At 37.5% G+C, this 24,027-nt stretch overlaps 3 protein-coding genes across 8 annotated transcripts in view; 2 read left to right on the top strand and 1 right to left on the bottom strand.

Moving 5' to 3' along the window:
• Window positions 1–24,027, top strand: part of LOC125764416 (CD63 antigen-like) — a 71,778-nt gene that overhangs the window by 29,814 nt on the left and 17,937 nt on the right. For 5 of the 6 annotated variants that reach the window (XM_049428642.1, XM_049428646.1, XM_049428643.1 and 2 more), the window contains one exon: window positions 13,730–13,763. The exons of the other annotated variant lie outside the window; for it this stretch is intronic. The gene's annotated coding sequence lies outside the window, so the exon portion shown is untranslated. The remainder of the gene's footprint in view (window positions 1–13,729; window positions 13,764–24,027) is intronic. 6 annotated transcript variants of the gene reach the window in all.
• On the bottom strand, window positions 7,704–10,178 carry LOC125764412 (uncharacterized). Its single transcript, XM_049428635.1, has 2 exons — window positions 9,695–10,178; window positions 7,704–9,621 (listed from the first exon to the last, which is right to left on the bottom strand). Exons 1-2 carry the CDS (start codon window positions 10,051–10,053, stop codon window positions 7,923–7,925), a joined length of 2,058 nt encoding a protein of 685 aa, XP_049284592.1. The 5' UTR covers window positions 10,054–10,178; the 3' UTR covers window positions 7,704–7,922.
• LOC125764418 (dynein axonemal light chain 1-like) lies at window positions 11,654–12,764 on the top strand. The gene is made up of 3 exons (XM_049428647.1): window positions 11,654–11,911; window positions 12,062–12,173; window positions 12,274–12,764. The coding sequence occupies exons 1-3, from the start codon at window positions 11,757–11,759 to the stop codon at window positions 12,571–12,573; spliced, it is 567 nt and encodes a 188-aa protein (XP_049284604.1). The 5' UTR covers window positions 11,654–11,756; the 3' UTR covers window positions 12,574–12,764.

The raw sequence follows: 24,027 nt of genomic DNA, 5'->3' as shown, positions 1-24,027 counted from the left end.
TTATGGGTATTTTGATAGTAGCAATGATTGTCAGTACATAATCGGCTAAATGAGCGCTCGTGTAGCTATTTTATTGCATTTTTATTGACCATCTTCTGTCGACAGCTACGTCATTTAACATTTTTATCATAACTTTGTTTCGATCATAAACATGTCATTAGCTCCTTTAACCAGAGTAGATTCAGGAGGGATTAGTATAACCTGCTTCTTGTTAATGTTTATTGCATTTAAGCAACGAACAAAAGTATATAATTTGTTCGCCGCTGAGATGAGTTTCGATTCACGACTTTCGGTGTGTTACATTGAAAGCTTAAACAAGGTACCATGCGACTGTTTCAGCTGAGTAAAGTTACTAAACTATTATACGATACTATGTTTGATATATTTCGTAAACAATAATTGTATATAATACTTACATTGTATAAAATAGTTACTGTGCTTAATATTAATGTTTTTGTTTGCAGTAAACGAAAACAGAATGAATTATTTTCAATAGTTTTGTTCAACTAGTCTGCTATAAAGATTCATGTTATCAAAACCGAAATAAGATTATCGGTTGAAATTCGACGACAATTATTTTCGTAATTATGAAACTCATCAAAGAGATTCCTGCCAGAAGCGAACAGTTACGTTACAACCGTTCGTTGCTTCGTTACAATAAATTATCTTTAATTAGATAATGGCAACACTTTCCTCGTCGTTTCTGCATCCAGACACCGGAACATTACCACCATCTCATGACTGTCGGGGCGATAGATTTCATTCTCGGAATGAAAAATCCAGCTTCCTTACGGCAGCTTCTGAGTTGGTTGGAAGAAAATTTTGGAATTTCGAAAACCGGGAACTCTAGTAGCAGCCTGCAGGATGCTGCTTTTGCGTTTTTTTTTGCCGAAAACTGATACTGGACAAGTGAGAGTGACACACTGACATAAAATGCTGATCCAACTGTTCAAGCTCGTCGAAGTCGTGGCTGTCCTAAGTGTGATGGGCGGTTGAGCATGATAAAGACGCGTTAGTGCAGCGTGTCGGTTTCCTTTTTTTATTTGGTACATTGGTAAATGTGAAACGACATTGACGGTAGAGAAACTTTGTAAAAAAATATTGAAATATGATCATGTTTCATTACTTGCAGTATTTAACCAACTCGTTTCTCCGAAATTTATCCTTTCCAGTTTGTGGTCTGGTGTATATTGTAATGAAAAATGAGTAAAAATGGTGTCGCAACGAAACAGGACAATATAATCGATCGCCATTTCTATTCTTTTATTTCATTTCAATAAAGAATAATTGTTTCTGTTCTGGTTCTGGTTTCTGTTAAATTTAATACTTTTTGGTTGTGAAGGTATTACATTAAAATTCTCGATTTGTTGACCTCTGTTTTTCAAACCATCAACCAAATATTCGCACGTTCCGGTTTCCGGATGTTTCAATCGTGCCAATGTTCACGTCGGTTATTTAATTTTTCGCAAATTATTGCAGAAAAATCATTTTTCATTCAGGATATTTGAACGGATGTTTTCCCTTCCGCTCGATTGAAGCAAATTGAAATTTACGTGTGGAACTGATGTAAAGTCTTCTTTAGTTGCCTCCCTATTGAATTGACCCTAGAGAATCCCTTGCTAAAGCAGAAATATTATAACAAAATTTAATAGTTAAATTTTACAGAGAAAAGTCGTTTAAACTGTTGCTTACTTATTTGACAAAACAGGATCAACTGAAATAAAGTATATTGTTCACGCCCGGCAACAAAAATAAGACAAAACTCGTTGAATGTAAAATTTGCCATGAGGTATGTGTCGTTCCGTTTGCATTATGCATCTCATTTTAACACTTCCATTCGTTCGGCAAGACAATTTGAAGGTTTGTGTCGTTTTTTCCGAGTCTTTTGAAAACATAAAGAAATGTAGGACGACTTGAAATATGTCGTAGCCGGATCCCGTACCAGCTATCTGATTTTGTGCCTTTTCTGCACTTTTCTCGCATTTATGCAGAAGTGGTACCTTGGACTGTACATTTGGCATTGTAGCACTCTTTATGCGTCATCCAACGGAACCATTTTGAAACATCATCGGTCGCTTAGTGTACGGTTCTTGTTTTGCATCTTGTACGAACGCTGCAGTGTCGTAGATAAGAAACGAAGGCAAATTTCTGTGGGGTGACGCTCTCATTCGTGTTATGTTGACAGAAGCTTTCTTCTTTTCGTCAAACAATGTCTCATGGTCTTTGGTGCACTTGGTTTAGCACGGTTTACGCGTGTTGATGAGTAGTGTGCGTTGGGTTCCAAGTATGCATATTTTATCTCATTTGTACTCTGATAATAATAAAAAAAACAGTTACTTTTAGCAAAAACCACCAGTACTTCCTTAGACTCTTGGTGAAAGTGACGTCTTGGTACTTCGGTGTTGTATTTTTTTACAATTTATGTATCTGCTTTTAAAGTTAATATTATTCCGCGATAACATAACTTATTTCGTATTCAATGTGTTGTAATTCTTATGTAGAAGTTTATAATTATGAAAAAAAATTAAAATATATTTTGATTCCTTTCCAGGACTGCCAAGTCCTTGATAATTCGCATGAGCAATATTCGATCGATGTTGTTAAAATCGTTCTTGAAAATATTTTTCATTTTTTTTTCAAACTCGATGATGTTTCTGTGTACAATCTCCATAGGGGATCGTTTTATTCCACTTCCCGCGAAATCACATAATTTGTTACGTCAATTCTCATCTTTTGTGGTATTTGCTTGCATACCACGAAAGTGAAAAGGCTAGTGATGGGAACTCCGGAGTGGAATCATGAATTCATTCCGAAGTTGAAAAAATCGGATTCTAGTCCAAAAAACAAGCTACCGAAGGTACTCCGGATCTTTAAGGTTTTATCAAATGATTTCACAGAGTTTTTTAGAGTAATTTTTCGAATTGGAGTTTTTCACAGTTTTCCGCAAAGTTTCTTCTGATTTTTCACAGTTTAAATTGGTATTGACTGACAATGTTTCGAACGCTCTGCTGTATTTTATCATGGAGGCTTTCCCGCACTTTTTTTGAGTTTCCAACAGCTGTACCCATCACTAGAATAGGCTATAAGAAAGGGTACAACCTTAACCGTTTACGATAGTACGGAGCGATTGTCAATGGCAATCGTATCGAAACCGATGGATACCGGAAAATTTGATACTTTTACTTCTACGTGGATGTGGTAGGAAACGCACCGTAACAAAGGGTTCCTTATAGGGACAGCTAAAAACGAATTCCCTACACATACACTGTTGGCCATGAAGTAACATATTCGCGGTTCGTTTCTGAAAAGCAGAACACAATTCTAAGAAGATCTCCTTTTCCTCTTAAAACGAACGCATTTCTGCGTTTGTCCTACCGTACATCTGAGTATTTAGTAAGTAAAGTTTACGTTGAACTCTATTGTACAACCTCCAGATCCTTTGGTTTTGATATTCGGTCCAGCTCACGTATCAGCTACGCTTCGCAAAAGTATCTCTCCAAAAGCAAGACAAAAGCAGTTCGTATGCGAAGGATCTTCGCATTCGCCGGTATCCCTTCCAGTTTTTGGGTAAATCTTTTTACACGATAAACACAACACTCGAAAAGTAATATCGTTTATAGCAAGTTGGGGATCCATTTCATTTCGGGTTCCTAGTCTGAAAAATGATGAAAGGAGTACACCCCTTCACGATGCGTTTCTTCGGAAAGTTTCTTATCGTGACTCAAATGAATCGGAAAGTTACTTTGCAAGCAATCTGACAATTTCATCTCACTCGTAAATCCTTCCCAGAATTGCAGTGATGAGGGTCATTAGGAAGAACTCGTTTTTAGTTTACAACTTCAGAGATGATATACAACACTGTTTGTTGTTTTGAAAATAAATTAAGTTCAACCGTTGTCCCTATTTGCACTCATCATAGATGTTGTTTTATTTATACAAATTTTGATTTGTTTATGTTATAAAAATCAACAGATTAATGGTAAGATTGCTTATAACAGGCAATTTTTATTGTTTGAAATACAATGTTTGCCTTTAGAGGGTAAGCATAGCTTTACTTATCGTCCTATCTCTTCCCCTTGTCAATTTTCATTTTCTACCATCGAAACATTCGTTCAATTTTTGTCTCCTAGTGGAACATTAAAATAGATCGATTGATGCGCAGTACACCAAGATTGTCGAAATTTATGACTGACAGCGTAAGAAAATTGAATCATGAAAGTAATGGTACGGCCGAAATAAAATCTCTCTTTTCCGTTTCAGTCGAATGTTTCATGTGACCATTTTAGCTGCAAGTGTTTTATTTTTTTTTAAGAAATGTTTTTTTTTAATAAATCCAATATTTTTTACATGTGTAAGGAAGAGCCTGGCCGCATTTTAAACTTATGTTTAAACCAGTTAGACAGTTAGTTTTTGTTATGAAGAGTTCGAATGGATTTTTTTTAGGGTCCTGTCATGTGGAACTAGCGTCACATACACCACTGATGCTACTTACAATAAAATAATTTGGGGAAAAGACAATAACGAGGAAAATTCATCAAATGAAGATGAAACAAAATTGTGGAACATGTCGAAAAGTTTTACCAAAGAATTGAACAAGCATGTTTTATTGATAGCTATTATGGTTTATTTGTACCAGACAAGCATATTATCATTCAAATTATCAACCGTTCAATTGCCTATTTTCCTCGAGTGATTCGTCCCGAAAGAAAGGAAATTAATATCATGCAAAGCAGAAGGTCGCTCGCTGCCCTGGGCGAAATAGGAATTGCAAATTAATCGACAGTGAAAATTAATTTCTATTTGAATGCGCCAAATACATTGCTTAATTAGTTTTACTTGTTCACTCAAGTGGTATGCATTTCGACGAGGCAGTATTTTCGATGCATGTACGATGAAATGGTGGTGGCCGATAGCATGAAGATGGAGGGAATAAATTGTAATTAATTTATGCGGTGTTTACAAATGGTTTAATTTTCATGATTTTGTTCATATAATAGTTTATATTTTCACAAATTGCATTAATTTAACCCAACTGTTTCGATATGATAAAGAATTTTAAATTAAATTTACATGTCCCTTATTGCTTAAAGCAACTATTTCATTTTACCCCAGAGCAGCAATTCATCCATATTTTTATAGACTTTTGTTTTATTTTGTGTTCTTTAACATATTTCACGAGCGATGTGCTTCGTTCGAAGGAAGATGCTATGTTGTATTAGTATGTTTACGCAACTGGTTCAATCTGGTTTGATTACTGGAGTTTAAGCGAAAATGGATTTAATCCAGTGGTTTGTTTAAAGTCCTTCTTCTCCTATCGTATATAGCCTTGAGTAATGGCAGCAAAATTTAAGTACTCTTCTGTGGTCCTTCTGTAGTAGCGGCAGACGAATATGGTAAAATACCAAGTACACCATCACAAATCCTGACAAGAGGCTTCATAAACGCAAAGTGTTTTGTTTAAGGTTTTTTTTTTGTGGGGCTTTGGGTTACTTGGTTCTTGCCTCGGTTGGGTGAACATTATTTAATCCGGAACATAATCTCGGTTTATTGGTTAAATATGTGGTGTGATCCTCTGTTGCTTGGAGGTATTGAGTGAGGTGTTACATCAGCCTTGTAACAATAAGGATAGGAATTTCAAGCTAAAAATAAATTGTCTATGCAATTCATTTAAACAACGTACGATATCTCAACGAGCATAATTTAATAAGCAAGTAATTTCTTCTAAGATAACGTCTGATAATATTTCATCCTCAAAATTAAGTTCTAATATAATTAATGAATCAAGATCACATCTCCATATAGGCGTTTTTAATTTAAATTATTTACCTGCCTGTAAGCGTTCCGTTAATTTGGATTAGCATGGGAATATTTTGGGTCCCAATCAAATAATTCAAAGAAACTCGACACACAAACAGGAACGAATCCAAATCACTACGAGTGGAGCAAAACGCGTTAGTAGAAAAGTTTTATCCGGCAGAAAAACTCAAACACAAGCTGTGTATTTTTTTTCTCCTCTATATTACCATCTGTTCTGTTCGGACATCATCCTGATTTAATTAAGAGCTCAGTGCGAGTGCCTTTGCCGACAGTAAAATTGAAAAAAGTTGAACATCACACAGATGCGTTCCCAGTGTGGCGATGAATCTTTTACGAACCGTCGTTCAAAATTGGTCAGACGATGATTATGATGGACACGAGGATGCTGATGGTATTCCTCAAAACTCGTCTACTGGAGGAGAACAGAATGTCCCCCACCGAATACCACCGAAAATGTGTTGCAGTTGTTCGTTTAGTCCGTCCGGATATGGACATAGGAATTTTTACCACATTGGTTTTGACACTATTTCGTCCGGAAAGCTGACCAATTTGTACTATGAATAACCCTTAAAGGTTTAGTCTTATGATCATATTGGGATTTTGTTAAATATTGTTAGATCATGGTAAAAAATATATTTGGAATTGCATTGTGTTGTTAGTTCAAATCTTCCTTGGCAAGACTTCAATCACTTTACGTTGTGTAATTTTATGTAAGTGCAAAATTTCCTTTGGTCTCCTGAAAGGTTTTGCTTCCTATTGCAGAGTTTTTGTTTTCCTTTTTTTGAGATACGCAGAGGAAGTCTCACCACTGAATTGGAAGACGGATGAATTGATACACGATGTTCATTTATTTTATCAACCTAATCCAGCTGGGCCAGGCAGCCGAATGACTGGAAGGAACAGAGGAAACAGTCGAAAACTAGAAATGTGGTTAGGCTCGTTTTTATTTCGGTTTTTCTCAAGCACCTTGTCGATGATTTTCGATAAAACTCCTTCACTGTTGCTACAGAATTTCATCAGTATTGTGAGTAAATCTTGTAAAATAAAACATACGAAACAAATGAAGAAGCAAACAACCATTCGACTTTCTCAAACTTAGCATTTACCACTTGAAGGAAAATCGATTGGTCCCAGCGCACAACTTTACCCTACCGAACCATTCGCATAACGGTGTGAAATAGATCACGATAATATATGGTTGTGATTATTGCTCCAATAAAGCATCCCAGTTTTCCTCGATTCATGATCTTTGCTAATTCAAACTCACAGAATGATCGAACCAGTGAGTTTGCTGCCTGTCGTTTTACTTTCATGTTGGGAATCAAACACCTTTTGCGCCGTGTTTCTAAGTTACATTCATACATCTATCGGCCGGTACATAATTTGTATTTCCATTTGAAAGCTTGTACCAAGAGGTTAAAGATCAATAAACTTAGAATTTATTGCAAAACCCCTCTTTAACTGGACTTTCAACCATAGAAACATACTGTAACTTTACCAGCTGTGAAAGATTAATACATTTTTGGCACATTGCACTCGAATCAAATATTCATTAAACAGACAACGGAAAATTAATGTTCATCATTTGCACCGTTTTTGACTGTGAAAAGAGAGCTTCCAAGTGTCATAAAAGACATGCATGATTTTACAATACACAGCCCAAAAGCAAGCAGATATTGATTGATCAATATTTACACCAACTTTTTTTACCATTTTGGTAAACCCTTTTGTGATTGAAATTTGTAACGACATATTGTTCGTGTCACCACCAGGTGCCATATAACCTGAAGAAAATATGATATGTCGGTAAATAATGAGGGTGTTTCACATGAAACACATTTCCATGTATTTCACATGTTTCGAACAACAACCATAATATTTGCAGCTCGAACACTTTATACTAAATTTATAAAAATAATTTATTTCACAAAATCCTGCTAAGGGCATTACGATGCCTCAAATTTAATGAACTAAATAATTTCAAAGTAACGGAAAATCTAGTATGTTTTTCTCTGAGTAGCACAATAATTGAAAAATGTTACTGTTTCCCTGGCTGTAGCTGGCGTTATTTTCAATCAAGAAAATCTTTTCCGTATTGAACATATTTATATCCGGCTTTCCGTTGTACAATCGCTTCCATTTAATCCAAGTCGTTCGAGCAACTGCTGTCGGCGCTTTGTTTCCAACGCGTTCCTTTGAAATAGCGCCAAGTAATCCGCCAGATAACCGATTGGATCTTCCGGTTTCGTTCGGGCAAGAGCAGCCAATCCTTTCCGTAGTGCAATTCCTACGGTTTTCTCAATATAGGCCACATCAGTAGCAGCTCGCTCTCGCAGTTCTTGCATTGATTCCGACTCTTCAACAAATTCCTGATCTGAAATGGATGATTGCGAACTGGTCGTTGGTTGCGGTTCGGTTCGCCGGAATGGAGAGGGAAATTCGCTCGATACACTCAACGTTGGCTTGGTTGGTGTTTCGATGTACACCCGTGTGCCATTTTCATCGAGATAGTATTCCCCATTCGCGTCAGTGAAGTGCTGCCGCTGGTAAATTTTCTGTCCGAATTTATCTATAAAGTAAACACCATTTTCGTCTGTTTGGAGGCTGGCCGCGGAAGAAATTTTAATCCATTCACCATCCGGCCCTAGGCAGTACTCAGAAGCTCGAGAATCGCGTTTGTAAATTCGTTCACCCGCCTCATTAAGAAAGTATCGCCCGTGCTCGTCGAATAAGTATTCTGTGCGATTCTGAGCACGATTCAACATTGTAAGATTTTCGTTAAATTCTGCCTGCTGCTGCTGTATCTGGGCCTCTAACAGTGCTATCTGAGAGGGAGTCGTAGCAAGTGCTTTTTGGCGTTCTAGTTCAGCAATTTGGTCACGATGCTTCTGTGCTACTTCATCACGAAATGTGTCTACATCAGTGGCAAGAGATTTGGACAGACGTTTCAGCTCATCACAGCGAACTCCAAGTACATTAATGTCACTGGTGTGTGTTTGATGCAGCTCAAGCATTTCTGCATCACATTCAGCCAGCAACGCGGATCGTTCTTCGGGACTAAGGGTATCATCGTTGAGGATATCCAGTCTTCGTTGTTCGAGACGTTGCGCTTCTTCTTGGAACTTCACAGTACGCTCCGATATTTCCTGCTCGATCTGGTCTATCAGGTGCTCTAAGCGGACAATCTCACGCATACCATCCTGAAGTAGGCGACGTCGCTCTTCCAACTGCATCTGGATTATTTCCCTCTCTTCGATTAATCGGGTAACACGCTCTTCAATCTCTTTCCGATCTAGTTCGAGTAGATCGATATTGCGCAAATGTTCCTGTAGATCAAGTCCATGCTTTTCTCGTTGTTCAATGGCAATGCTTCGCTGCGCTGTGAGACTGTCTGTTGAGGTGAACAGTTTCTGGCGAAGTGATGCTAGCTCTTCCTCATTCACCTGGATATCATTCAACGAACGTCGTATCTCGTCCTGCAGCTTTGCATGCATTGTATGAACACTTCCCTCATTGTCCATTATATCGAGGAGCTCACGGAACTGAATCAGTGCGAGAACTAGAAGCGAGTTAGCTGCAAACTGCAACCGTACACAGCTGAGCTCAATAGTGTGATCAAGATTGGTTGATGCCAGTACGTGCAAGCAGTTTCGATGATTTTTACAAACAATACCATGCAGAAAATCTGTCTTCTTCAGCAAGGATTCAATTTCCTGTAGTTGATAAATATCGCCAACAGCCCAAATGATATCTAAAACATTCTGTCGAAAGTGCTTGTGTGTTCTGTGCAGTTGTTTAAGTGCTCTGTAACATACAAATTGCAGCAAATATAATATTTGGACTCTTTTTTCTTCTTCACACCAATATGCTTACTAACGTCTCTAAGCGCTCCTTGAACCTTGTTTCCTGCAGTTCTGGTGGATCTTCCTTACGTGCGTCGTTGTATCTGCTTATCCGTACCAAACAGCCTCGCCCTAAACGCTGCAGTATTTTAACCTTCAGTTCCAATAACGAAATGATATCCTCCGTTTCACTATCGATGGATAATCGATCGATCTGTTCGCAATTTGCCTGCTCGAGCGTACGCTTCACTTCGTCGAATTTGTCACAAACGCGCAGAAATTCGGAATCCACCAGCAGGACACTAGAGAGTCGTCGCAGCTGTAGGTTCTTGAGGGCTATATCACGCAGCACTTTGTCAACCTCCTGTGCTTGCGAGTGTGGTTCTGTACTCATTACGCTTCGTTGTTGCTGCGAACGGTACCTAGCATGCTGGGTGTATGCGGTTACTGCGATTCCAATGTACCGAGCGTAAACGATGCGGCTTGCTATGCCTAGCGACACATCATAAATCTGTCACTTTTGAGATACGCTTTCGCCGGTAATTAATGGCAAAAGCTATTGTGACGGGTATAGGTAGGTATCTAAGTTTGTCCACTGACGAAGAGGAACCGTGCAAGAATGTTGAAATTTTCATTTGCAGTATGGGACATACTTCTATAATGAAATTGTAACGACTACAATCATGAACTGCAGGTGAAGGAATGCTAGACGATTATATTTTCGTATGCAATTTGCACATCTGCTACGCTTTGGACTAAAAGTTAACTTATGTGATTTCACACATAGCAAAGTGAAATTTAGCGCAAGATTTTTATGCTCTAGCGTGGAAGAGTATAACATTTTTTGAATGTGTTACCAAGAGTTGTTAATAAAATGTTTTTATTCCTTAGAAATCTTAAGAAATCGTTAAAAATGTAAAAACAATACATAGAAATACACGCCAGCGTTAAGGGAAATTTAAAAATTGAAATAAATTCAATGTATTTACCTGATAAAACTATGTTGCAAGTAAATTTTCTTCAATAGTATCGTTAAGGCGGATCACAAGTGCAAAAGCAGACTTTTTCGACGCATAAACTTTCTCTACTTCGCATGCTGAGCAACACTAGCAGTTCTGAACGTTCCGAGATGACATCTGTATTATATTTTGCCTGTGTGTAGAATGTGCGAAAAGATTCTGCACTTAACAAGGGAAAAACTATTTCACAGACTGTCTACACTGTCGCAACAGATTTGTACATGATTTTGTTACTTTTTCTCTGAACAGTAGTGACTCTGAAGCCTTCTTAACCAAACTTATATATCTTCCTTCATTTGAGTCACGGCCATAAGAGGGCGAAATGATGTTATTAAATTTTCGCACAGAAAGGCAATAAAGTTGTAAGTTACAGTCACCCCTTCCAACGCTTGTTTGCTACAAGGGAGTGCTAGGGAAGGACCTTAACTCCTTCGCATAACGTTCTCCAAGTTGACACCAGCAGCAGTTTGTATCGCAATTTGTTTTGCACTTTAGATGTTGGGAAAAAAATCATCATCCACCATCAAGTTACACGGTTGTACGGAAGGCGTATATTGTCATCATTATTGTGTGACTGCTTCTCTGTCTCTTAAGCCGACACTTGGTTTCCACACAACTGCTGCAGTTGACAGTTTTCTATCTGCCAGCAGCAATTGGAAGATACACAACCGTGGGCTCGTTAATGTGTGTCTTAAATACCTACTTTTTTTTGGGTAAACCATATGGGAGGGCAATGAAATCGTATGAAGGGAGATAAACTCGGAAATAGTTTTGCACTTGATTGCCGTCAGGATTTCATGCATGTCGTCACCGGAGGCATGTCAGTTGCGACGGACGTTCAAGGAGCAATTAATTAATCGCTTCCCACATCAGTGCTTTCGTACGAAAAATCGCATTTCCGAGTAGGCGACGACGATTGTTTGTGGAGGGTACGTTTGACAGTTGGTGGTATCTTGCACACCGGATGTTAATGTAGCATATCCTCTCGCTAGCGAGTGAGCGAGCTGCTTAGTAGACTTGGAATGATTTGAAGATTTGATGCGATGAGCAGTTGCTGCTGATTGTTGTCAGCAAGAAGATGGCCCGTTCCACCACGATTAAAGAAGCACTGAAGCGTTGGCATGAAGAACACGATGGGCAGGATCCGGTCGAAGCAGCTGACATACAGTTACAGTTCCGCTGGCCACCGATAGAGAAGATGGATGGTACCCTCGGGACGTTGGCGAACTGTCAGTAAGTGTCGTTTTTTCACTTTCCCTTTTTTAGAAGAGAGAGAAACGAAAAAACGAGAAAAAGATTTAGAAGGATCATTAATTTGTAATGCATTATTTGTATCGTTTCCTTCATCAAATCGCTCCGCGTAATGAAAATGGAATGTTACAGAAAGTTAAGCCTGTCGTCAAATATGATAGAAAAAATTACCGGCTTGAACGGGATGAAAAACTTGCGAATACTTGCACTTGGTCGTAACTACATCAAATCGCTCAGTGGTATCGTATGTGACACTACCGTTCGAAGGGCACGAACTTCACCTATTAACCTTTAATTTCTCGTTTAATTTGTGGCAATATATTCGGCACATACGCTGGCCCAAGGAAGTGGTAGGCGAAACGCTAGAAGAACTTTGGATAAGCTACAACCTGATCGACAAACTGAAGGGAGTGGAAAGTCTGCGTAAACTGAAGGTTCTCTATATGGCGAACAATTCGGTACGTGATTGGGGCGAGCTAGCGAAACTACAGGCCATTTCCGGAACGCTCGAAGATCTGGTGTTTGCCGGTAACCCGCTAGTGGAAAATCTCGACGAAGCAGTCTATGTACGGGAAGTGACGAAGCGGTTACCCACACTGAAGAAGCTTGACGGTGTGCCAATGCTAACGGAGGATGAGGACTAGTGTTTTGTGGTGTCCTTTGCGGCGCAGACAGCGATGTGTTTAATCCTTTGCTGTTTGCACAAAGCGCTCAATTTAGAAAGCGCCTGTAGGATAGCATACACAACCCGCTTCCCTCAATCTGATGCTGACGCTGTAACGATTTGGTAGAAGACCATATGAATTCATAAAAGAACCGAGAATGTGAAACAGCAGTAGGTTTTATACTTTTCTGTTCCACACTTGTGTTGTGTCTTTATCATTTTTCGGTTACGATACATTCCTGAGCGTTCTATGTAGATGGCAATAAAATGGAATTCAATGGAATGTACACGGTACAGCATAGAGCACATACATCACACGGCGAGTGTAAACAAACTTTTAAGCATTGAAACTACAGTTTCACCGTGTTGAGTAGCACTTTGTCTCTTGACTTCACTTTTGCGCCTGGAGTGTATTGTGCACTTTAGGTGTGCTGTCAGGATTTTCATGTTTTGCTTTGACGTTAGAATAGGGAGTCCCGTGTAAACATTCGCTAGTTGGCGAATAGTATCCCCAGATAGTACGTGGAAAAATAGTATTAGATAAGGACGATGGAAAACAAACTTTTCACTCAATTACGAATTTGCCACCCTGTGTTGCTTTTAAAGCAATGTATCTTTTTCTTCTCAGTAAAAGCTATCGAAATCTATGTTTTCTACCACCTGTTTACTTTCGCTAGTTTCTAGCATCATATCTAGATAGTCTCTCTGCGTTTAAGTATGATGCGGTCAAGAGTTTTTGCACAAAATAACCTTATCTTTTCTATACGTTTAGAACGATTTTATGGCTAACAATCGACCTACAGTATCAAGCTGTATCAACCGTCTGCTCGGTGTTCAGCTCTTGTGTCGAGTTTTAGAAACTCATAATCGACAACCCATAGTTGATCCCACCTGAATTATAATCGACTTGTTTTAGTATACTTTTGTTTAAATATTCTAAATATTCACAGTTAACATAATTTTCATTGGGAAATTAAAAGCTGTACATCATTTTCAATACACTATTTTGTTTTCAGAAATAAATCAAAGACAAATGAATTTAATATTTATGTTTGGATAGATACGTAAAGCTCTAATTTAATTATTTTTTTACACCACTGTAAGACTAATTTTGTTTTTTTTGGTTTTTTTTGCAGATTCTTCGTTTCGTTGCAAATTATACAGAACCTGGTAAGTATGCTCACGCTTAACACATAACGCAACACTAGCGAGATAACTTGTGTGTGATATTCTTGAGCAGAATAAACTCGTAGCGCGTGTTAACGACACGTTTTATGCTCTATGTATCATGCAGGCCTCCATTCTACCCAGACAACGTGCTACGCCGAGTGGGCTTTTAATTACTCTGTCCGATAATAGATTCGCGTGGAAACTCATTCCGAATGTTCCATGGAGCTCATTAATGAGTGTAGAATAAAGATCACGTGCTCTGTGTGAAAGTGCATCGCTCGCGGATGTAAAGCTGCTGTACGAAAGATGGGCAAGAGTAATAATAGGAAAGCATTTAATCAGCAGAAATGCTTCGGCACTGTGCTCCCCGGCTTCAAGGAGCTTCCATTGTCTTCATTAGCGTCGACGGAATGGAGAGTTTATCTACTTTCATTTTCCCCTGTTTGCTTCGGGTTCGGGTGCCATTCTGCTACTGCCCGTGTTAAGGTCACCACAGTGGGTCAGTGTGATAAAGGATTAATCAGAAGTGTAGCATATCTCGATCCTTGACATTGTGCCGGGACGATGAACAAAGCTTCTATTTTTTGCATAACATCAAATAACCTAACTACGGTCGCCTCGCGTTACGGAATAGAGCAGGAAAATTGAATCCATCCTCGAGTGCGGTGCAACCAAACTGTCGCTCAAAAACACTCAATTTTATCCTTGCTGCAAAGGAAAGCTTTCCCATCCGGGTTTCATCCGATCGACCGTTTTAGTTCCTGTTAACTTTTTTTTCTTCTGGAGAAGAGTCGCTAAACCACAAGGTTTTTTTTCCGCCTTTCGTAATGAGCTTTAACGGATACGTTTTCTTTCGCGGTTCGTAAAAGCGAACCGTATAATTGTTTTGCTACGGCTTTTATGATTTATCCTAGAAAATACTGTTTTGTGCAGGCAGCTTTTCACTGGCGCTCTGGTTTTGTGCTACTTTGAACGCTTCCCTGGATGTGTTTCATAGCTCCTTCTAACCGCATGGCCCTAACTATCTTCTTGTTTCGTTTACTTTCTGTGTATGATTACGTTGATGCTGTAGTGAAAGAATCTCAAAATAAATCACAAAGCAAAAAACCATAACTATAAAACCATTTTCTCTAGCTCACCTTCCTTCCTGTTTATTGTAGTGAAACATTTCTATAGAAAACTCCTTCTCAGGCACATTACACGGCGGGAGTTATACTGTTTGGGAAGCGAAAAATAAAAGATTTTCCTCAGACGGCATCCTCAATCCCTAATGGTTCTTTTGCTTTCTCTCACACACGGTTGTGACAGTTTCAAACAAAGAAATCTGAACTTTTAAATATGCGTTTGAAGGCAGCATGCACCCAGAAGCAAGTTATAGCATGGTCTGTAGAATTTAATATTGGAATATTTGAAATGATACCGTTAAAGCATATTCAAATTATAATTAGCAGCTTTGTTTCATTCGTAATTTGAAAATTAATAACTAGCACATAGCATGAATTTAAAAAGCGTTTCAACTCGCATTATTCTTTTCAATCCACTGCTTTATATATCTTGTACAACCCAATTCTCGTACAAATCCCACCATGGATCGGATCGTACCGACTCCCATGCCAGACAGAAAGCAAACATGCGTCTCAGCTGCTATTCGTTTTACCTAAATCCGAACGTTCAAAAACCCCTCCTTCGTGCAGCAACGTGTCGACTCAGACGTCCGAGAAATTCCTTCGCATAGTTTCGCCCGTCCATAACCGTCAGTCCTGCCGTGCTCGAATGTGCTACAGTACGTCTGCAAAGTTTTCATTTCTTTGTTGTCTGCCAAGGTGCACAGGGCCAGGATAATTCGCATCGAAGGTATGCTGACCCGATCTTCTTCGGATGAGTGGTAAAGGCGATTTCAATCCCAACGATGGGGGGCTAGCTTCGTGAGTGATTTTTAGATTGAAGACTGGAATGCAAACCGAACAGACGATACTTTGCCGATGCATTACTAGTCTATTTCCGATCCTTAAATTCATTTCCTCTACCTTCTGAACAACGGTTGATAAAGCAAGATGGAACTTTTGAAGATGCTTCCATTCAAAGCAATCATTTCCAATGTATGGTTCTCAGTCTAATTGGATATTTTTTTGTGACAGGTGCCTTACTTACTTGTGCTCTCCAACTACAACAGTACAGGGTCAAATGTAGCTCAATGCGTGCTTGTAGCATCAATGCTTGTCACGTTCAATCGAATGCGAACGGCTAGAGGATAGAGCTAGAGGGTTAATAGCAATGCAAATATACTCCATTCATTGTATCATACGTAGCTCTTCGTTGGCAAGGCATTAGCAAGATAGGGGCCTTCTATTATTTCATGATTTCGATACTACACCATTGGTGTCACAAGCTGACAAAAAACATTTCCATCGTACATATGATATTGGAGATGCGTATAACGACCAGCTTTGCTTGCTTTGCTTTCATCTCGCTCAACCACCCAACACTGTACCAAGGCTGAGCCGTTTTTTTGTTCACCCGAAAACAGCACATTGTGAAGATACTCAAAGGACAACCGAATTACCGTCACCCAACACCTGGTTTGTGTATAAAGCTTTTGCAGCATCCTGAACACATTGTGCTGTGCAGATGATAACGGATGCATTATTGGAACATTAGCTATTTTATCGCAAAGATTGTCATACTTACAGCTGTGTCTCTTGTGAACGTTTTGCTGTAGACTAATAGTAACATTAAGTATTACAAGTGTGTACAATAACACTTCAATTATCTAGCCTCGGTTCTTCGATGTGTGCCATCCAAGTTCCACAGTAATTTGTTTATCAGACATGTGTTCAAGTAATAGTAGTAGTACAAATATGTTTGAAATATGTGTTCCTAATAATAATTTCCTTTTTGTTTTTGAGGAACGGTTAATCCATATTTTAGACTTATTTTACCGCGTAGCCTGATAGTCCTTCTTAGAAAAAATATTAAAACGAAGGAATAAATTTTAAATCTTTTATTGTTCATTATTCGAGTAGAATGGCTCGGCCGTATTGATGAAATTTTTTTAAACAAAATTGTAAATCTGTAATACGTATAAATTTTTGTTTTATGTTATGAAATTAGTATGATCTAATTTTTGTTTTATGGAACTACATTCTCAAGAGATTTATTGAGGTGCAATTTTAGGCTTTCCCTTGACTTTATTTACTCGCAGCAGCAATAATTCTATCGTAGTTAAAAAAAATTATACGATATTGTATAAAGATGTTTTTACCTTCAGATAATTTTGCTACTCCACAATCCGATCATTATTCAATTCTGCTCCGTTTCTGGATAAAAATGCACCAATAACGGCTGCATAAATAATTCACACCGTGTTTAAACCACTCTCAAGTGTTGCCCGTGCCAAGGTCAAGCGGGAGAAGGAAAATAAATTCCCGGATGATGGAACTAAACGTGATTTAATGTCCACGATTGCATCCATCCGATATTGAGTCTTGCAATCACGATCGATCGATCGCAAAAGCGTTGCGAATTCCCGCCGCTGAAATCAAATCGGTGGCAATGAAAGTTAATGTTACCTTTTTTGCATTATTTGAGTTTTGATATAGCTCACCTCCAAATGCCCGTACCACCACATACTTTGAAGAAGGAACGAACGGTTTTGGTAACGGCGTACGACGATATGGCAACGATACGATGCAATCATTGAAATCGTGCGAAGGTAAAGGATGTAGATTCCTGATTTGTTGCTCTCGTATCGAGTATTTTCCATTACATAGTGCTATTGGCACTGGTGTGTTTGTGTGTGTGTTTTTTTCCTTTTTTCCCCTTGACACCAGTTGAACGCAAAACGGATGCTTGCCTCGAACTGCTTCAGCAGCCCAACTGCTAATGTTCGAAAGCGCGAAATCCTTGATTTTCAAGGTAACGTTCCATTATGCTCTGTGATATACATTCTCATTTTCATCGTTTTCTTTCGAGTGGTACTCGGAAAATGGATAGTGGTAGTATTATCGTGTGGGCCGACTACAAAACAAAGGCATATGCAACAAAGCAGTTCCTTCTGATGCAGTTTCTTGCAACCACTCGTGATGCACGTGATGTTTCCCTTTGTATGCAAGTATATTATAATCATTTGGTCCTTGGATGGGAGAGTGTGTCCTTTCTTCTGTTGTGCGAATAATTGTGCCGGACGGAAAACGGAGAAATTAATTTTTCACGGACATTTTATTGTATCGTGCTTTTACACTGCATTTGCCATGTGCCTTTGTCTGTATGGTAACAATACAAAAAAATTGTACGATGCAGCTTTTGTAAAACCGGGTTTGTTAAGCTAACAGGCAATTTTATACATATGAGGGATGATTGCAATGAAATCTTCCCGATATGTCAGAAGAAATGAAACAGAAATAGTAGGATTTTCTTAAACAGGTTCTCCCAGCTTATTTTCGACTTTCCACCTTATTATATTTTCATTTCATACCAGTGAAAACATTCCCATCAGTTTCATTTAGGTTCACGATCATATTTTTCAACTAAGCTCTCCGCACAAAATTGCTCTGTTTCGGGATGGGTACGGTAAAATTAAAAGCACATCATGTGTATTTTCCACTTCCAGCGAGTATTTTTTTTTTGGCCTAGAAATATACGGAGGGATTAGGTATTCGCAAAACTCACTAATCTCCATAATCCTCGTGGGAATGTGATGCTGACGATGTATTAAAAATATGCTTTAAACATTGAAGAACAATGCTGCCTAATGAATGTTCTTCATGAATAAAAAAAGTAGTAATTGTATGTATGCATTAAATAAAACAAAAGGTTATTAAAAATGTTAAAAAATGATAGCAACAAAAATCTAAATTTATTATGTCAACCTTACCCAACATGGAAAGCTAACCACATCGTGGATTAAACTGCCGCTAGTCGTCGTCCTGGGTTGGTCCTTTGCCGCTTTGCCATATCGTTTAACACAGGGCTTAAATCGTTTCACTTTGCGTGGCTTTTCATCCACTTCTAATAGCCAAGAAAATCTCACTCAGGGAACAAACGGAGCTGAAAATTGTATCGAGCATTTTGTCCCTCCATTCCGACCGGTTTTGTTGTAGCATTTTCGTAGAAACGAGATATCCAACACGTCCTGACAGACGGAACGATTGCGATGTACAAATCATGCTTGACTACTTGACTGGTTTTTTGGGGAAAGCCGAAAGCCCCCTTCGGGTTTCGAAATGATGATACCAAGTGTCCGCCCAGAAACTCTTCAAGCGTTGGAGCTTTATAGCTACATGTTGGCATCCCCCTTGGCGTGGCATGTGCTTCGATTGTAATACATCAAAAGCAATCACTTTGTGGATTCTGCTTAAACGGAGTGAAAAAGGAGAAGCAATATAATGCACAAACAGTGTTGTGCACCGATGCTTGGTACGTTCGACATCCATTCTCCGATCGCGACAATATGGTAGAAAATTATTTTATGAATCGTTGATACATAATTGTTGAAGAGTTTATATTTATTGAGATATTTTTTTTTCTCATAATTTACAATAACATTTTTTCCTGTTTCGAGTGTTTCTGAGAATGGAATGATCCTGTCATTTACAGTATGTTTGCACCATGTACAATCTTTTATGCATCGTTTTCGATGCATTCAATTAAGGATGGTTTTGTTTTTCTTTCCATACAACTTTCGCGATAAAATAACTCTTCATTAAGTGGTTTTTTATGGCACATCGCACATAAATAGAATTCCGTTTTTCATGTATATATTTCTCCTTTTATATTTCCTACTAACGGCATTCATCAACAGCTTTTTGCTTAATCAAACAAAAACAATTGTCATAAATTAAGTAGAAATTGGATGAATAATTTTATTTTTATTCATTTCTTTATAACCCCGCCTCTAAACGCTTAGCAATTGTCGCGTTTGCAAACGCGATTCAGAAAAAAAATGCGAAATTCCATATTAAACAAAAGTGACTGTACGTGTATTTTCAGCGAAAAATCGCTATTCGAAGCGTGACTTGACGCCATGACAGTATTCTGTAATGGTGGCCAGAATAGCTCGATTTTGCTAGCAATAACAAGGTAAACAAATACAAATTCAAAAATTAGATCAGTTGAGTGTCATTAAATATTGTAAAGTTTTAAAAAAATCGAGTGCCTTTTTATTCTTTTAAGTACGTACGTGTTGTATATAATTATTGTGAATGTAAATACTATTTTTAAAACAGAAGAATGGTTGTTAATTCGAAAAAAATCTCATTTCGTGGACATTTTCCAAAAAACAAATTCTATAAATTTATCAATCTCCTAAGGCTACAGCCTTAGCTTTTTTTGGGAAATTTAGCAAAATTTATAAATTGATGTATTTGCGTATAAATTGATGATAAATTGGTGATATAAATGATGTATAAATTGATGTATAAATTGATGTGATGCGAATTTGTTGAAATACTTTTCTTTTCACTCAAATAATGCTTTAAATAGAAAAAAGAATTAAAAAAATAAAAAATTAAAGAAAATCTATTAATTTGCCAATCTCCTAAGGCTTTTTTGGGAAATTTAACAAAATTTATAAATTGATGTATAAAGTGATGTATTTATAATTGATGCGAATTTGTTGAAATAAGTTTCTTTTCACTCAAATCATTGCTGCATTGTTAATGAATTTATTATTGGTATGTTGAACTTGCTTCAACAATGTCGGTATAAACAACGCGTTTGCCCATCTTGCTAGATAAATATAGCGCACTACATACAGGTGTTCGATCTGTTTCGGAAGCTATGTCAGAATCGTAGTTATTACGTGAGTATTGATGGTACGGTGACGGTAATGAAATGAGAAAAAAAGCCGGACAAGTTCGATTACCCGGATACAAAGGATTTTATCGTTTTGCTACTCGAAGCTGCTTGTAACTGGTGCAATCCTTCTTCTAATATTCGATCCCGATTGTATTTTACCCGGTGTATGACACGGTGGGCAAAAACATCTTCGTTCACCTATTTATCTTGTTACAATTTCTTTTGGCTACCGGACAAAATTATGACAAGATTTTCCAGCGCCAAGCACACAAGAAAACGAGCTTTTTTGATGGTCCGTTATTTTGAAACATCATCACTGGACTTAAAAAACTTGCTTTTCCCATCGACTTCATCAAAACAATAAATTTATTACTTATTATAATTTTCTTTGTTTAAATTAATTTAATTCAAAATTATTTTCTCGCTACCGGCTCGATTAAAAACGTAAACAATCCTTGCGCGAGGAACAACCTTGAAGTCGCGCCAGAATCGCAAAATTATTTTGGAAAATTGAGCTACTTTTGTCCGGTTCGCAAACACGAAAAAGATTTGTTGGAAATGAACAATATAACCACTTTACCAAGCAATATTTTACAATTAGGTATATTAAACATATTGTCAGCATACGTTGAGTCTATCGAGAGATATTAAACAGTGCAATAACGAAGTCAATGTATAATTGCACCTCAATTAAGGCTTAATGAACTTATAAACTAACGTTAATGAACAGAAAAACTTTAAGCTTGTTTCTTTGTTCTCATACTAGGAAAGGAATATAATTACAATTCGAACAATTAGGCAGTGAATAAACAGTTCCAAGCTCGCCAAACATTTAACCACGGTTCAACAAGTGTCAGCAACAGCCATTAATCATCTTGATAAAAGCTTCTCATAGGATTGAAATAACAAAAACAGGAAAAAAAGCTCCCGAATTCCTAACCAACCTGTGTTCAACACGTTCTGAATCTCGGTGGTTCTTGTCCGTCACACGCACAGCCGATGGGTTTTGTGGTTAACATTTGCCAACACGTTCGTTTATCCAATTTTTTTGTGCTATATTTTCGATGGAGTTTTGCGTTTCGTTTGGCGCTAAAAGAAACGTCGGGTAAAAACCATTTTTTTTGTATCGAAATACGCAACAAAGTTGTGAGTAACAGTTGTGCAGCTTGTGGTTTAAATTAAAGTACGTGAACAAGTAGCGAATGAAGTTGAATTGTGTTCGATGTTTTCTATTCGCTTTAAGGTGAGTAATTGAAAAGCATATTTTCAATTTGCAAATAGCAAAAGTTATTTGATTTCAATATTTAAATTATTGGTAGACGTTTGTTGCTCAATGTAAGATATTTCTAAATCATAATAATATTTTTCTCGAAATAATTAATTTCCCATCAATTACCGTATTTTATCTGAGTGTCTGCTGCTCCTGTTCAAATGGCAATTAATATAAATAAAGTTGTTCGTAGCACAATAACTTCCCAAAGGATTTGCAATCATTGCGATGTTTAACATCTTCGTCTTATTATAAAACGATAATTAAAACTCCTATTTTAACATTTTTAGTTGACGCTAAGTAAAAAAGCGTAACATCCAAGAAAACATTTAATAAACTTCGAATGATTCAATGTACTTAATACACAGAACTTGTACACATGGCGGAGTTAAACGCAAGTCCAAGTATTTGTACGCCATTTGATTGTCACCTGGAAAAAAGTAGTGCAAGCAGTGAACATTTTATTTGTTTTCTACTCTCATTGAGTTTTCACTTATTCCTCACTATTGATAAGATTGATATTTCAGATAAAATTCTATTATGCTGTTGAGCTGCCTGTTCAGCGTAAACGTTTTGCCTGAAGAAGCTCGAGGTCACACACAAATCGTGTACAATCAAATGTCATGTTTCATGAGCAATCATGTGCAACATTCAACTTGTGTGACAATTTTCTTTTTTTTTTCAAAATTTACAATACATTGATTATATCATGGGGTAGTTGCGTGAAAGAGTTGTCCACTTTTCACCCTTCCATTCACCCGGTATTGATAAAGTGACAGACACTGCGACACATTATCAGTTCCATCGGGATGCAGTGCTTAAAAAATATATTTCATAAATCATGCAATACATAAAACAACAAACATGAGTTTGTCACAACACATAAATCATGTCTGCCGTTATGACACATTTATTTATTATCTTCCTTTTCATGACATGTTTGACTGTCGTCTTTTTAATATAAATAGTGAACAAATATAAAATTCAAAATTTTACCTTCTCAAACATTATATTTTTTGGTCATTTTTCATTGATGATATTATACAGTATGATGTGAAAATATACCACATTTTACCGGCGCATCATTTGTCAAAACGAAGTGTGTTACATTTTAAAATGAAAATGCTCCCAATTTTACTCGTGAACGGAAAGAAGTATTGGATTTATCGATTGACGAACAACGCTTCATTGCCCATTGGTTTTCACAGTCATACTTTTACCCCTTACATTGCCGGCAAAAAATCACACACTCAGATGGGAGTTTGACTTTTTCTTTTATGGTGTCATTGCTGAAACGTCAATATTTGGACAAATCACATGCGAACGATATTCGGCATCGGCGAGATATGGAACTCGTTTGCTCAAGATGTGACAAACTTTGTGAGCTGTTTGAGTTTTCGTCTTCTCGTGGTGCTTTTAACTCCTTTATATGTTTACCTCGTCGATCAAAATGGCCGTGATAGATGGCATGCAATGCTAAGCTGCTTTCAGTACGTCCACATGACGCGGGGGATCATATCCGTTTGATGATGATGTCTTCGGTAATGAGATGACTTTATATTTTTCACATCAGTAAACCTCGTTTGCAATCCACTTTAATGTATGGATGATATTTTCTGTTGAAGTTTTAAAATATTCGACAGTTTTCTCGTGGCATTGATTTAGAAAGTGTTGTTGACATGTTTTGGAAAATATAACAAAATGAAAATATCTTCTCAATCTTTTTGTGAGGATGTCTTGTGTATATAAAACACATTTCTATGTATCAAGTGCGCAACTAGATCTTTTCGGTAGAAGCAGTTTTATAGTGCAATATAAACAACAACTATTAAATTTTCAAACTTTTTTTTCTAAATTTTCTTCTATTTCCATAATTTTTTTTAACTTTATATGTTTCATTCATATTGTACAATGTAAAAAATGTAATATATCTTTACATGTAATATCAACTATCCAAAATCCAAATCCAACTGGAAAATGTATCCATTATGAAGATAAGTGAAAGAAAATAACAACCGATATCGATATACAGCAGATTTTTGGACGATTCAGCATGGTTTAACAATTGTGTTAACGATCAAAACGAAGCTTCGGTTTCGCAACCGATAGCACGTATGTTGTTTGATTGAAACCAGTTTTAACCGTGTTTTGTGAGTTTTGCAAGCAAAATTTTCCTTTTTTCGTCTCCTTTACCTTTTC

Source organism: Anopheles funestus, chromosome 2RL (genome assembly GCF_943734845.2).
Source record: "Anopheles funestus chromosome 2RL, idAnoFuneDA-416_04, whole genome shotgun sequence".
Classification (NCBI taxonomy): Eukaryota; Metazoa; Arthropoda; class Insecta; order Diptera; family Culicidae; genus Anopheles; species Anopheles funestus.
Note: the sequence above shows the minus strand (reverse complement) of the source record. Positions and strands in the feature narration are given on the sequence as shown.

Excerpts from the sequence above, each read along its gene's own strand:
- LOC125764412 (XM_049428635.1), bottom strand. The coding sequence starts at position 10,053 with ATGAGTACAGAACCACACTCGCAAGCACAGGAGGTTGACAAAGTGCTG. Across the intron at positions 9,622-9,694 it reads TTCAAGGAGCGCTTAGAGAC|AGCACTTAAACAACTGCACA; the intron begins GTTAGTAAGCAT and ends TGTATGTTACAG.
- LOC125764418 (XM_049428647.1), top strand. The coding sequence starts at position 11,757 with ATGGCCCGTTCCACCACGATTAAAGAAGCACTGAAGCGTTGGCATGAA. Across the intron at positions 11,912-12,061 it reads GGGACGTTGGCGAACTGTCA|AAAGTTAAGCCTGTCGTCAA; the intron begins GTAAGTGTCGTT and ends GGAATGTTACAG. Across the intron at positions 12,174-12,273 it reads TCAAATCGCTCAGTGGTATC|GAAGTGGTAGGCGAAACGCT; the intron begins GTATGTGACACT and ends CGCTGGCCCAAG.